Genomic DNA, 12,875 nt, shown 5'->3' with positions numbered 1-12,875 from the left:
CCGTGGGCTGGTGAAATTGCGATTGGAATCTTGCGTAGCAATGGCAAAACCCCACATGTTCGACAGGTATTACTGACGTTTATTAATGGCGGGCTTTGCTCGAAGGCAGAGCGTTTTTCTTCTCCCTGGGTAATTCTTATCTCGCCTCGGGCAGTATCAGGTAGGATAGCAAGTAGCATGGTTTTAAACATGAGATTGGGATTGTCCCAGTGTCCTTTAGCACTGCAACTTGACGATGAATGTTGCAGCCTTGCGAGATGGTTGAATAATACGTGTCCGTGGGGGCGGAAAATTGCAGTGAAACCCCAGCAAGAGCACTCAAAAATGCAGTGAAAACGCCATGATTTATCTTACGTAAAGCAAAAAGCGATTCCCATTCGTCAATCCAAGAGTTAGATTTTGGACCGAACCCAATACCGTTCAGGTTTGACAGCCAGAAGCAGCGGGATGTGACCCTGGCTGGCTTTCCTGCACAGTTCCTTACCATCGCCCACAGTTTCCCGGCCATGTACTGTATTTCTTTCTGTTTAATTGCCCAAGTCTGTCTCAACACTCTCGGAGTAAACTAAATCACGCTTCAAGCTCAAAGTTTCCCTCGAGCCTTCTCCTTGGACTGTGGTATCATTGCACACAGCTGAACACAAGATGCTACGAGATTTTCTTGTTCGTCGTACATCTGGATCTTCATATCGAACCTTCCCGCATACAATCTCTCCATTGTCGTTCGGGTTAAAAGCCATTCATCGTTATTGAGCGGTGCATGAAACGTGATCTGCAAGCAGGTAGTTGGAACTCGGTAACGAGTGGCCATTAGTATGCCGTCCTCTGCGTAGTTGAGCGGCATAATGGGGACCTTTAGAGTAAACCTGAATTAGCCAAACATCTTTATCGGTTATGAAACTAAGAGGCGCTTACTAGATCTGCCAGGACCGGGATATGCTCTAGTCGGAACGTGTCTTCGTCGTCCATCTTGGTCCATTGGTATCTCACGTTCTGGCCGCCGTACTTTTCACTCCAGAGAGGAGTGCCGCTGTCTCTTGGCGTATAAACTCGAACCGCCGCAGTTGGTGGGTTGAATTGGTAGGTAAGGGCATCAGTCCATCTGACGCACTCCTTCTCCCTATCTGGCACCGGCCTAATTGGAGGCTGAATGTTGTGTACGTAGCCCTGGTCCTGGAGGACACCGAATCTTATTATAGCAGTGCTGCATGTCTGCTGCTTTTGACCTTTGCCTGTCAAAAGCTTTGCTTGAATCGTTGAGCCTCGGTTTCCAGCCTGGAGAGTTTCGAGGGCAACTTCGAATGGCCCTGCTGGCAAGGGATGTAGGAACTCGACAAACAAGCTAAGCGGCTCAGTGTGTGCTAGCTTTTGGTGTTTCTCCCAGTTGTACTGACGTGCCGTCGTCATCAACACAGTCGCACAATACCCTCCATGGGCAGACAATGTCCTTCCGGCTGGAACAGTCAGCAACCGGCCTGGAGGCTATCCAGGTAACCCACCGTTGGCACACCAGACCAGAGGAACACTGCCACTGTATCTATCGCCATTTGATCCTTCCACAGGTTTAGTCTTGATCGCTTCAGGAAGTCCAGTTCTCGGGAATTCGTAGTCCTCCCATCCCGGGGTGACGTCGGGATGCGAATTGGGAAGATGGGCGTCCGACATGATGCAGATTGAGGGCCAAACAAACACAAAAAAGAAAGGACTGAAATGACTGGGACGAGTCATTTACTTATAAATATAGCAAGACCAACAGCCCGGTCCTCCCGAGATATCCGTGCAGCTTTGTCCAGTCAGTGGCTCAGCGTCAGCACTAGAAACAAAACCATTACATCCCCAGCGTTGTATCGACCCAGTTACTGCAACAAAGAAGCATATGCCTCGATCAGCATGACTCCACCAGATGGCGGTGCAGCGCAAAGATACAGGGTCAAGCTTACATGGTTGCCACGCCTGTCGCAAATTAGCTGACTCTTATTCGCGTAGTTATTTTGCGACGTGTCCGAGCTCGCAAATGTGACCATTTACCCTTGAATGCTGCATTTGGTAAATCCACGCGCCCGGCCGCCGCAGAGAGCCGTCAACGTCACCTTGATTGAACCAATCGTAGATGCAATGAGTTGTCTGAGCTGGTTTTAAGGATGCAGGGAATTGCCTGTTGCGGCTGTTGATCATGTGGGGATTCAAACCCAAGCGCCGCTAGACCCCAGACTCATCACCCAGGTCGCAGCTGCAGAATGACAATCGGCATGTGCCACATCTTGATTGTACGATAGATAGAATCTCCTTGCGGGAGAGACTTGAAAAGATCTGATCTGCCCTGGACGATCCGCGGTCCGTCATATAAGGTACCCACAAGTCGTTTGCGTTTCAAAGCCAAGTGTCCGGTGTACCTTACACTCCTTGCACGCCTGAATTTCTTACATGCAGGACTAATGTGAAAGAAAAATACAAGCCATGAGATTTACAGGTGATGGCATTTTCTTTATATCTCTGCTGGGCCGAACCCTCTTCAAGGGATAGTCGGCAAAGACCATCGACGATCATGAACGAATGAAGCAACCATCTACAACACATTTGACCGGACAAATGAGAACTAGATGATTACTGTCCAGAGTCTTGTACTCTTTGTGCTTTCTACCTTGTAGTTGTGTTTAAAGAGAGAATAACAGAGGATGAACGGTGAGCATCTATTGACATTTCCCTCTGTCCAGCTCAGTAGACCAAACTCACATCCAATTGGGTATCATTAATGAATTAGTACGTCAGAGTAACATCACTTACGGTTTTTTGTGATTTTCTTTTAATGCTGACAGGGCCAATAACTGTGTTCATTGCTATGTGGCTCATGGCTTCTTTTGGAAGCGTCACCAAGTTCGCAAAAGGGGAACATCGCAGCCCTCTTCAAGACAGAGAATCTTCAATTAACAAAAGGTTCTATGCAGTAAACCTTTTCTTAGAACTTAGTAGTCAGATGATCCAAAAGTATGCAAGCCCCAAGCCTCGGAACGTCCTGTCTTCACCCATTGGCTCCAAAACTCCAACTCTATGACCGGTATACCCATGCCGCCCTCCTATTTTGTCCTTTCTTTTCACTATAATTGCTCTTACACGATTGGTATCAATGGACTCACAATCAGCCTAAGGCTATCCTCATCCAATTCCAGGAGCTTATCTCGTCTCCGATTCACCAAAACACCAGATGTATCAGTGCAAGCTGTGGTTCAGTTGTGCGATAGGGTAAGCAACACCAAAGACGGCGTGACAGCCCCCGCATTGTGGCGTGACTTTACCCCTGTCTTGCTGCTGGCTGTGCATCCGAAGGTGAAAATTGACTTTCTGGCTGTCTAACGGTTTTCATCCTGACCAGAGTGAAGTGCAAGCCGAGACACCTAGCGAATAGCCAGACCGGTATGTCCAGTGGTGCATCAGTCATCAAGCCAAAGCTCTCCAAGGAAAAAGAAGTCTAGTGGAAGCGGTAAAGGCACCCCTTTCTTCCAATTGACTCTTGGGCATGAATGTCCTTTAAATAAATTTCAAGCTTATATGCAAAGGCAGGACTCAGCTGCAATGAGGCGTCTGGGGAATGCTTGATATGGTTCTACATTATGGTGTCTGCAATGATGGCTTCCTGTCATCAGCCACCACAGCGAAAGACCCAGTTGTTAATATATAACGGCATCAAAAACCAACACCGTAAAACCCCGTAACTGGTTCTACATGTCCGAATATGTTTCTCCATGACGCGCTCTCGTCGCGTTCAGAACCCTCTACTCGTACAGTATATCTGTTCAGGGTAGTTACGCGTCACAGCCATTCACAAGCAAGCCCTCAAGCCACCAGTTTCAGCTCGCAACCCTCCCTCAATGCTCGGGTCTTGGACAATGTTGGCAATCGCCAGCCAAGTGTCTTCAAATGGGCGAGTTGCAGCCCGATCTAGCAGTACTCCTATTATCGGAATAACACCCTCTTGAAAATTTTCTCAGTCAGGATCATACCATTGAAGCTGATCACGTACAATTGCAGCATCCCTCGATTCACAAACCTTGTCCCGTCTCATCGAAAAAGGCATCGCTCGGAAGCCCCGTCTTCTAGCTGGTTCTCGACACGTTCCCATTCGCCGACAGGGACGCTAATGCCCCTGCCACCCCCACCGGAAACTCCGTAATAACTGCCCAGCTCGGTATTCCAAACTGTCGGGCCGACAGCTGGAGATCTTCCACTCAAACCCCCTGAAGAATCGACGGAAAGTCTCGACCGAGCTCTTCTCGGTCCGACAGCTAGCACCAGTTCGCTCCCAGCCCCAGAAACTTGTCCTTCTCCTGAACCAAAACCCCAGATTTCCTTGGCCTGTACCGATACTTGATCCTCCAGAGGGCCAATGAAGACGTTCTAGAGCTTGCCGACGCCCGTCCGCCTCCACAGGAAACAGCCCTCGTGATCCCCAGAGAGACCCCGTTTTTGGTCAAGAAAACCTGGAGAGATGACGCTTGCTCCCGACGCCTTACCCCGTGGCATGAGCTGACCCTGTTCACCCTTCCGGAGCTAAGCCTGTTGTTTATGCCCTCACAGTCGACAGCCGGTTATTCGTGTAGACCACGAGACATTCGGCAACGCTTGGACCTTTTTTACAAAGAATCTTGAACCGAAAAAACATCTACTTAAGCTTACCCAGATCCCCAGGTTTGGCCTCCTCGGAGCGATTGCCCTCAGGGTATGAACCAGGACAACAACACCTTTACCTCATTCATATCACGCTACTCCATCACTTGTTCAATCTTTGCCATGGCGTCCAAGCTGTCTTCAGCTGACGTTGAAGTCGTCCACGACGATGAGTTCAAGGGCCATGCTCACCATGCTGAGGCCAGCGCTGCCACGGCTAGGGAGCATCAGCTGAGCTTCAGAGATTCTCTCCGGCTGTATCCCAAGGCCATTGGATTCTCCCTGCTGTTTTCTACGGCTATTATTATGGAGGGTTATGATCTTGCCCTCATTGGATCCTTCTACGGTTACCAACCGTGAGCCACCTTCAATGCCTCGGTCACAACACAGCACTAACATGCGTCCAGATTCCGAAACAAGTACGGCAATGAGTCTGATGGCGAAGGCGGCAAAGTCGTCTCGGCCGAATGGCAGACATACATCCAAGTCGGAGGCATGTGCGGCCAGATCATCGGTCTCTACCTCAACGGTTGGGTGTCTGATGCCATTGGCTACAAGAGATCCATGATTCTCTCTCAGATGCTCATGATCGCCTTTATCTTCATCGTCTTCTTTGCCAAGAACATCGAGATGATCCTCGCGGGCCAGATCCTGCTCGGTATCCCGTGGGGCGTTTTCCAGACTCTTACTCTGGCTTACGCCTCTGATGTTGCCCCCGTCGTTCTGCGGCCTTACCTCACGGCCTATGTCAACCTCTGCTGGGTTATTGGTCAGTTGATCTCTGCCGGCGTCCTCCGTGGATTCCTCAACATGGACAGCGAATGGTCCTACCGTATCCCCTTCGCCATCCAGTGGGTCTGGCCTCCTTTCATCATTCTTGGAACTCTCTTCGCTCCAGAGTCTCCATGGTGGTTGGTCCGCCAGGGCCGCCATGCGGATGCCAAGCAGGCCGTTCTCAAGCTTGTCAGCCCCAAGCCTGATCTCGAGTTTGATGCCGATGCCCAAGTCGCCATGATCCACGCCACCAACGAGCTCGAGAAGGCTACCTCTGCGGGTACCAACTACTGGCACTGCTTCATGAGGACCGATCTGCGACGAACTGAGATCGCTTCCATCACTTATATCGCCCAAGCTACTTGTGGCAGTGTGCTCATGGGCTACTCTGTCCAGTTCTACGAGCGTGCCGGTCTCGACCCAAACAGCTCGTTCACCCTCAACATTGTGCAGTACGCTGTTGGAGCCGTCGGTGTTATCCTCTCTTGGTTCCTCATGGCCAAGCTTGGACGCCGAACCCTCTACATTGGCGGAACATGCGTGCTCTTCATCATTCTCATCGTTGTCGGTGGCCTCGGCTTTGCAGATTCGAGCAAACCCGGTCCGTCTTGGGCAGTTGGTAGTCTCCTCATCTTCTACACATTCATCTACGATATGGCGGTTGGCCCCGTCTGCTACACCATCGTGGCTGAAATCCCATCCACTCGACTCAAGGCCAAGACCATCGTCCTTGCACGCAACTTCAACAACATGGCTGGTCTGGTGAACAACACCCTGATGCCCCGCATGCTGGGCGTCAACTCGTGGAACTGGGGTGCCAAAACTGGTCTCTTCTGGGCCGCGTTCTGCCTCCTGATCATGATCTGGGCCTACTTCCGCCTTCCTGAGCCCAAGGGCCGCACTTACGGAGAGTTGGACGTTCTGTTTGAGCACAAGGTTAGCGCGCGGAAGTTTGCTACCACTCGTGTGGATCAGTTTGGAGACGACAAGGGTGCCGTGGAGGTTGACGCGCATGCCAAGTAGGACTTGCTCCGAAGCTACTGCAGCTTGGCTACGGGGGGCTTGCGGGACTTGTGACTCGGTAGTGAGACTGGGGTTGTTGCTTCGTATTTAGAAGAGGCGCAGTTGTAGATTATCATAGATCAAATGATCTTTCTTCGTACCATGTTTGTGCCTTTGAGTGAATCAGTGGGCGCCATGTCTCACCGCTATAGAACCCCCTCAACTCGATTCCCAGATGAAGGGAGAACGCAACATCCCCTCCTTTGATCAGCTGCATATTGAGGTACTGTACATAGGATTAAACAACGGTAATTACCTAGAAAGGAAACTAGAGCCCTTTTGCCGGGCCATAGACTCCATCCTATCACCCCCTGACCCCAGTATCCCCAAACCACGTCAAGGTTTACCCCATTATCGACAGGTATCGGTACTGCCAAGGGTCCCACCGAAAATCCGTTGGGCTCGTCGGATGATTGGAATGAGGCGATCCGAATCTGTCGGACCGACAAAGACTAGTGAGCGCCGGCAACGAGTGACGGCTGGGGGAACAAGTCTGGGGCCGGAAGCCCGGCTGAATGTACTTATAGGCAGAAAAGAGCTTAAAAGGAAATGAGCTGTCAGTTGGGGGAATGCCTGCTTTCTACAAAACCGCCACCCGGACTTGGCCGACCTTACTTCTCTTCCCCGCGTTCCATCTCTTCTACATCTGTCATCATCTCGAGAAGCTGTATTCGAGTATTCTTTATTTCTTTTCTTTCAAATATATCGACTTGTTCAATATAATATGACAGTAAAGAGCTGCGTCCCACGCCCGCGGTGGCACCCATCTCCGACTTATCATCTCAAAGCTCCTCAAGGTTGGATCAACGACCCTTGCGCTCCGGGCTTTGATACCTCAACAGGTACATACCATTTGTCATATCAATGTAAGTCTCGGCGCTATTAGGTTATCATTGCAATACTAACACTACCATAGGGAACCCGAACTCGTGTGACTGGGGCGATATCGCCTGGGGACACTTTACAAGCTCGGACGGACTGCACTGGAAGCATAACGGGGATCAGCCGGTCCTGGAACCTTCAGAGTCTTACGACGACAAGGGAATCTTCACAGGCTGCTTCTATCCCACTGGTCTGCGGGGAGAGAAGGGACAGTTGACAGTGGTGTACTCATCCATCACCAACCTTCCCATCCACTGGACCCTACCATATACTCGCGACTGCGCCGGCTTGGCGGTTGCAACATCGGACGACGGCGGTAACACTTGGAAGAAGAGCGAACAAAACCCCATTCTCCGTGGCGAGCCCGAGGGTCTTGACGTTACAGGCTTCCGGGACCCTTTCCTTACAGAATGTCCTGCCCTAGACGAACTTCGGGGAGAAAAGAGCTTATACGGCTTTATGTCCGGAGGTCTTGTCAAGGGTGGACCCACAGTATTTTTATATGCTGTTGCGCCGGGTGACTTGACCAAGTGGACTTATCTTGGTCCCTTTGTCGATGTTCCAACTGGCTTCCGACCATCTGGGCGCTGGAGTGGTGACTTCGGTGTCAACTGGGAATGTGTCAACTACATGACACTCCACAACGAGTCTGAAGAGGCTCAGTTCCTGCTTATGGGAACCGAAGGTGGAGAGAAGCCTGGCATCAAGGATAGAAGCGGTGTCTGGTCTTTGTGGATGGCCGGCGCACTTGAGAACACCTCGGAAGGTCCCAAGATGAAGCACGATTATAGTGGTATTCTAGACCACGGTTGTCTTTATGCACCAAACTCATACGAACACCCCGTTACCAAAACCAGAATTGTTTGGGGGTGGCTCAAGGAAGACGAGTTGACCTTGCCTCGTCGAGAGGCAAAGGGCTGGACTGGATACTTCTCCCTACCGCGGGAGCTGTTCTTGTATACTGCCGAGAATGTCACTAGAGGACTCAAGTCGTCTCTGGAAGGCATTCAGTGCGTCAAGATAATGGGCGATGGCGGTCATGGGAGGGCAAAGAAGGTTCAAACACTTGGGATACGGCCACTTCCCAACATTGAATCACTCAGGCTTGGGGAACCCGCCTTCTGGTCTCACTTGGCTACCAAGAACAAGAGCGGAAAGCTGCTGGAAACGCAGTCTGTCAGCTGGGAGTTGGAGGCCACCATCAATATTTCACCATCTCAACAGCGTCTTGGCTTCTGGATTCGTCACGACAAGGACGCAACTCAGAAGACTGCCATCTACTTCTCACCTGAAAAGGAGGAGATTGTCGTCGACAGGACTGATTCCAACCAAGAGGCAGACATCAAGAAGGATGTAGTCTCGGGGCCCTTTACTCTGTTTTACTTGGATAGGAACGGATCCGAGGAGCTTGAGAAGTTGCGACTTCGCATCTTCTGCGATGGCGATATTGTTGAGGTTTTTGCCAACGATCGCTTCGCCTTGTCGACCATGGTGTATGCCGACTCGAAGGAGTGCACGGGTATCAGTTGGTTTGTTGAAGGCGAGGGCTCAGAGGGAACGGTGTTTGAGTCTATCAAGCTCTGGGAAAACATGTCTGAGGTGATTGTGTCGTAGATATCAGGCAAGTGTCAAGGAGGGAACTAACAATGATCATTGGGCACGAAGGATGGGCAAGTGAATCCATATAGAATGTGTTAGAAGAGATATCGAACTAGACTTTGTAACTTAACCTCAACTTACCACGGGCTAGTTTATTGCAGTTTGTATTCCTGCATGTTCGGGGTCGTGGCGCGTGTTATTCATGTACTTCGCCGTACGGGCTTCTCGTGCCGAGCAACCCTTGTTACCCAGGGAGGAACTCGTTGTAGTACCTATTTGGGAATTAAGAGAAGGAAGAGCATGATGTCATCTGGCTTCTCATTCGAGGTCAGCGGGCAAGGCCCATTTTATTTGCGAGCTGGCATGTTAACTGTAAAGGGTTATAGAAAGCACTTCTCCACCATCTCCAACTCGATGATTCGTGCGCTCGTTGACGTTTCAATGTGTCATCCTTGCGCTGCTTACACCATGTGATTATTAGCATCGTTTGACGAAGAGCTCGTATGTTTCCATCGTGCAGTTCAAGATGAAGTCTTTCCCCTCAAAGGCGGAACTTGCACTGCAAATGCGCGATTTACTTGATATCGGTGAATCATACAGACGATAGACATCCAAGATGAAGACCATTGCAGTTGCAGGTGGAGCTGGAAACGTGGGAAGCACCATTGTCGATGGTCTCGTTGAGTATGGCAAGCACAAGATCTACGTCCTCTCTCGAAAGGTAGACTCTCTTTCAACGTTGTCTTGAGTTCAGCGGTCTAACAAGAGCCCCCAGGATCGACCCTCGCAAGGGGCTGTTAACTATCTTCGGGTTGACTATGATGACCCTGATGCCATCGCCAAGGCGTTCGAAGAGGCGGGGGTCAATATCGTTATCTGTGCTATTGCCGTCGTCAACCCAGAGGCCAATCAGTCCCAGAAGAACCTCATCCTTGCAGCCCAGAAATCAGCTACCACGGAGCGATTCGTCATCAGCAGCTTCGACATGCTGCACGTAAAAGAGTGAAGACCCTGCTCACAACCTGCGTACTGAAGCTTACTAGAATAGGGACATTGAACTATCTCCTTTGGCGAGGTACACCTTTGAAGCAATTGATGAACTCGAAAAGACTCGGCTCACCTACACCCGCATCGCCAATGGTTGGTTCCTCGACTACTATGGCATGCCACACTGGAAGACTCACCTGGAACCATGGATCAACATCATGAACGTGGAGAAGAAGTGGGCGGTCATCCCAGGAGACGGAAGCGTCAAGGCTAGTTTCATTACGTCTCAGGACATGTCCAGATTCGTCGCCAGGTTGATGGATCTGGAGAAGTGGAACAAGGTCAGCCCGATTTTTGCAAACACGCTGTCCTTCAATGAGTTGGTTGAAATGGCAGAGAAGGCTCGAGGTAAGCCAGCAAGTCATACTACTAGATCTTGGTGCTCACAATATGTAGAATGCAAGTTCCGGGTGGCAATCGATAGCCTGGAGAAGCTCCAGTCAGGAAAAATCTCCTTCCACGAGGAATTCCCGCCCATTGGGTACGGCGAAGGTGACCAAGCTTTCTTCGCCATGCTTCACTATCAAGCCGCCATCGGACGATATCTCGTTCCAAGGGACTACCCTCCTCTAGATGCAGAGTTTCGGGGTCTCAAAATCACCACGCCTCTCGAAGTCATGGAAACTGCTTGGAAGGACAAATAGTCCTTAGGCGTCTTATGTGGTCAGATTACTATGTACCAATTATCATTATTTACCCTGCCTTCCGTGGGTTCTTCTCCCAAAGGAAAAACGATGTGATCAGTCCAAGTGCAGACATGACCGTCATGAAGATGTTCTGAAGGTTGTATCCTTCAGCAAATGCCTGCCTGACAGCCGCCTTTTGTGTCGCATTAAGATCATTGACGGCTGATATAGAATCGTAAATGGCTGCCGCCTGCTCTGGGGTGACAAGTCGGTCCAGCTTGGGTGTTAATTGGTTGTTGAGAATAGTAGCACTGCGAACCGGTCAGTCTCTGCCCTTCTCTCCTGCTTCGTGGGGATTACCAGATTGCAAGTGAGACTGTCCCTCCCAAGACACGGATCTGAGTTAGGGCACCCATCATGACCGCTAGGACTCGAGTTAGCTATCGGACTGTCATCGAGTTGGATAACTCACAAAGGTTTTGCTGGGAGACAACAACTCGAGCGAATGTCAAGAGCGTGGTAAGGCCAAGACCAAACCCAATACCCATCAGGACCTCATAGCCATATTGCTCTTTAGGTACGCTTTTAGAATCGGTCGGCAGTGAGCATGTCAAGCCAATGCCGATGACCTGCAGAACCGAGGCGACGAGAACGAGGTAAAATGGAGGCACCTTTGCATTGCCTGTCATGAATCCTGAGAAAGCAGTTGCCAATGGAGAGGTCAATAGTAGAGGAAGCAGGGTCAAGCCGCCCTGGACTGGGGATACGCCATAGACGGCTTGTGCTCTCTGCGGAATGTTGACGATCATTGACACGAAAGGGAACCCAACAAAGCAGGCAGTGCTAGAAGTCATCAGCAAGCTATAGCGGCGAAGAATAGCATCGTTACTCACAGAAGCATAGCTGCAGACAGTCTGTCTTTGCAGATACTAGGAGGAAACACCGGCTCCTGTCTCCAGTTTGACTTTTCGAGAAACACTTCCCAAAAGCCAAACGCTATGCTGAGCACAATTGCCAGGACGAGGGTCGAGATGACGACGGCGCTTTTCCATGGGTATCGAGTGCCTCCTTCTTCCAAGGCAAAGACGAGAAGAACTGATGCGGCCAGCAAGAATACCATGCCGACAATGTCAACTCGTACCCAATTGGAGCGTTGGACTTTGGAGCGTAGGACCTGTACGAGAGGAAGTTGTGCGGAAGCTTCGGAGGGTGGTAGGAAGATGGCGACGAGGACGAAAGCAACTGCCCCTCCAGGAATACTAAAGATGCCGCATTAGCAACTTGCTATCATGATAAAGGTATTTGACCACCAACTTGAGTAAAAAGACCCAGCGCCAGTCAGAGTGCTGGCTGATGACGCCACCAAGTACCGGGCCCAGGACATTGGCGACGATGAAGAGGGTCGAGAAGATGGCCATGTACTTTCCGTATTGATTCAGCGATATCAGGGTTGGTGCCAGGGCCATGATGATGGAGAAGATTCCGGATGCACCGACGCCTTGGAAGGCTCGGAGTATAATGCTAGAGTTGCGAGTCAGCACAATCCATGACTTGACAAGGTAATGGGGATCAGCCACAGTTCTACCATGCCATTCGCCGCTCCGCAAAGACCGGAGAAGACGGTAAAGATGGCAATTGCCAGCAGCAACATGGTCTTTTTCCCAAATATGTCGCTCAACTTGGCGTATATCGTAAGGAAGCCTGGTCGCCATCAGCATCAGGCCCTGCAAAGGCGCGTTCCATACCTACCAGTGTAGGTCAGGAGATATGAAGTAACGATCCAATCGCGCAGGATAAAGCCATTGAGGGCATCGGTGATGGATACTAGCGACGTGCTAACAATCGTCGTCTCGAGCGTTGATAGGAATAAGCTGATCCACAGGCTTTCGAGTGTCAGCAATTGGTACTACATTGAGGATTGTACATACGCAATAGTCAATGCCCATAGTCGCCAGCCTTGTAGATACTTGTCCTGGTCTTCGGTGGTAGGGCTGGAAGCGGGTTCTGGTTCAGGTTGTGGGACAGCTTCTTTGTCGCCGCTCTGCTGGTTCCCTCCAGGCGGGTCGGCTAATCCCGAAGCGCCCATGGGTGATAGTTGCACGTCACGCTCTATGGGTTGATCACCACTTGCACGACGGTCCATGGTAAAAGCAATGGATCATTCTTGAGTAACTATTGAAGAGACATGTTTACAAAAAGAGGGTAGAGTTATAGCAGCCGCGC

At 50.6% G+C, this 12,875-nt stretch overlaps 5 protein-coding genes across 5 annotated transcripts; 3 read left to right on the top strand and 2 right to left on the bottom strand.

Annotated features, from left to right (window-relative positions):
- Nucleotides 1-583: 583 nt before the first annotated feature.
- On the bottom strand, nt 584-1,674 carry NCS54_01425900 (Hypothetical protein; the record flags this gene model as incomplete). Its single annotated transcript, XM_053159415.1, has 3 exons — nt 1,500-1,674; nt 916-1,454; nt 584-853 (listed from the first exon to the last, which is right to left on the bottom strand). The coding sequence occupies exons 1-3, from the start codon at nt 1,663-1,665 to the stop codon at nt 584-586; spliced, it is 975 nt and encodes a 324-aa protein (XP_053015390.1). The 5' UTR covers nt 1,666-1,674.
- Nucleotides 1,675-4,716: 3,042 nt separating this feature from the next.
- Nucleotides 4,717-6,459, top strand: NCS54_01425800 (MFS domain-containing protein; the record flags this gene model as incomplete). The annotated part of the gene is made up of 2 exons (XM_053159414.1): nt 4,717-5,018; nt 5,070-6,459. The coding sequence occupies 2 exons, from the start codon at nt 4,717-4,719 to the stop codon at nt 6,457-6,459; spliced, it is 1,692 nt and encodes a 563-aa protein (XP_053015389.1).
- Nucleotides 6,460-7,093: 634 nt separating this feature from the next.
- On the top strand, nt 7,094-8,994 carry NCS54_01425700 (Hypothetical protein; the record flags this gene model as incomplete). The annotated part of the gene is made up of 2 exons (XM_053159413.1): nt 7,094-7,364; nt 7,415-8,994. The coding sequence occupies exons 1-2, from the start codon at nt 7,223-7,225 to the stop codon at nt 8,992-8,994; spliced, it is 1,722 nt and encodes a 573-aa protein (XP_053015388.1). The 5' UTR covers nt 7,094-7,222.
- Nucleotides 8,995-9,595: 601 nt separating this feature from the next.
- On the top strand, nt 9,596-10,670 carry NCS54_01425600 (NmrA domain-containing protein; the record flags this gene model as incomplete). The annotated part of the gene is made up of 4 exons (XM_053159412.1): nt 9,596-9,700; nt 9,755-9,981; nt 10,028-10,374; nt 10,423-10,670. 4 exons carry the CDS (start codon nt 9,596-9,598, stop codon nt 10,668-10,670), a joined length of 927 nt encoding a protein of 308 aa, XP_053015387.1.
- Nucleotides 10,671-10,719: 49 nt separating this feature from the next.
- NCS54_01425500 (MFS domain-containing protein) lies at nt 10,720-12,795 on the bottom strand (the record flags this gene model as incomplete). The annotated part of the gene is made up of 8 exons (XM_053159411.1): nt 10,720-10,963; nt 11,013-11,076; nt 11,125-11,495; nt 11,546-11,911; nt 11,967-12,173; nt 12,230-12,353; nt 12,402-12,535; nt 12,581-12,795. The coding sequence occupies 8 exons, from the start codon at nt 12,793-12,795 to the stop codon at nt 10,720-10,722; spliced, it is 1,725 nt and encodes a 574-aa protein (XP_053015386.1).
- Nucleotides 12,796-12,875: the final 80 nt, after the last annotated feature.

The sequence above is a fragment of the Fusarium falciforme genome, chromosome 12 (assembly GCF_026873545.1).
Source record: "Fusarium falciforme chromosome 12, complete sequence".
Classification (NCBI taxonomy): domain Eukaryota; kingdom Fungi; phylum Ascomycota; class Sordariomycetes; order Hypocreales; family Nectriaceae; genus Fusarium; species Fusarium falciforme.
The sequence above is the reverse complement of the archived record's forward strand: the minus strand, read 5'-3'. Positions and strand labels throughout refer to the sequence as shown.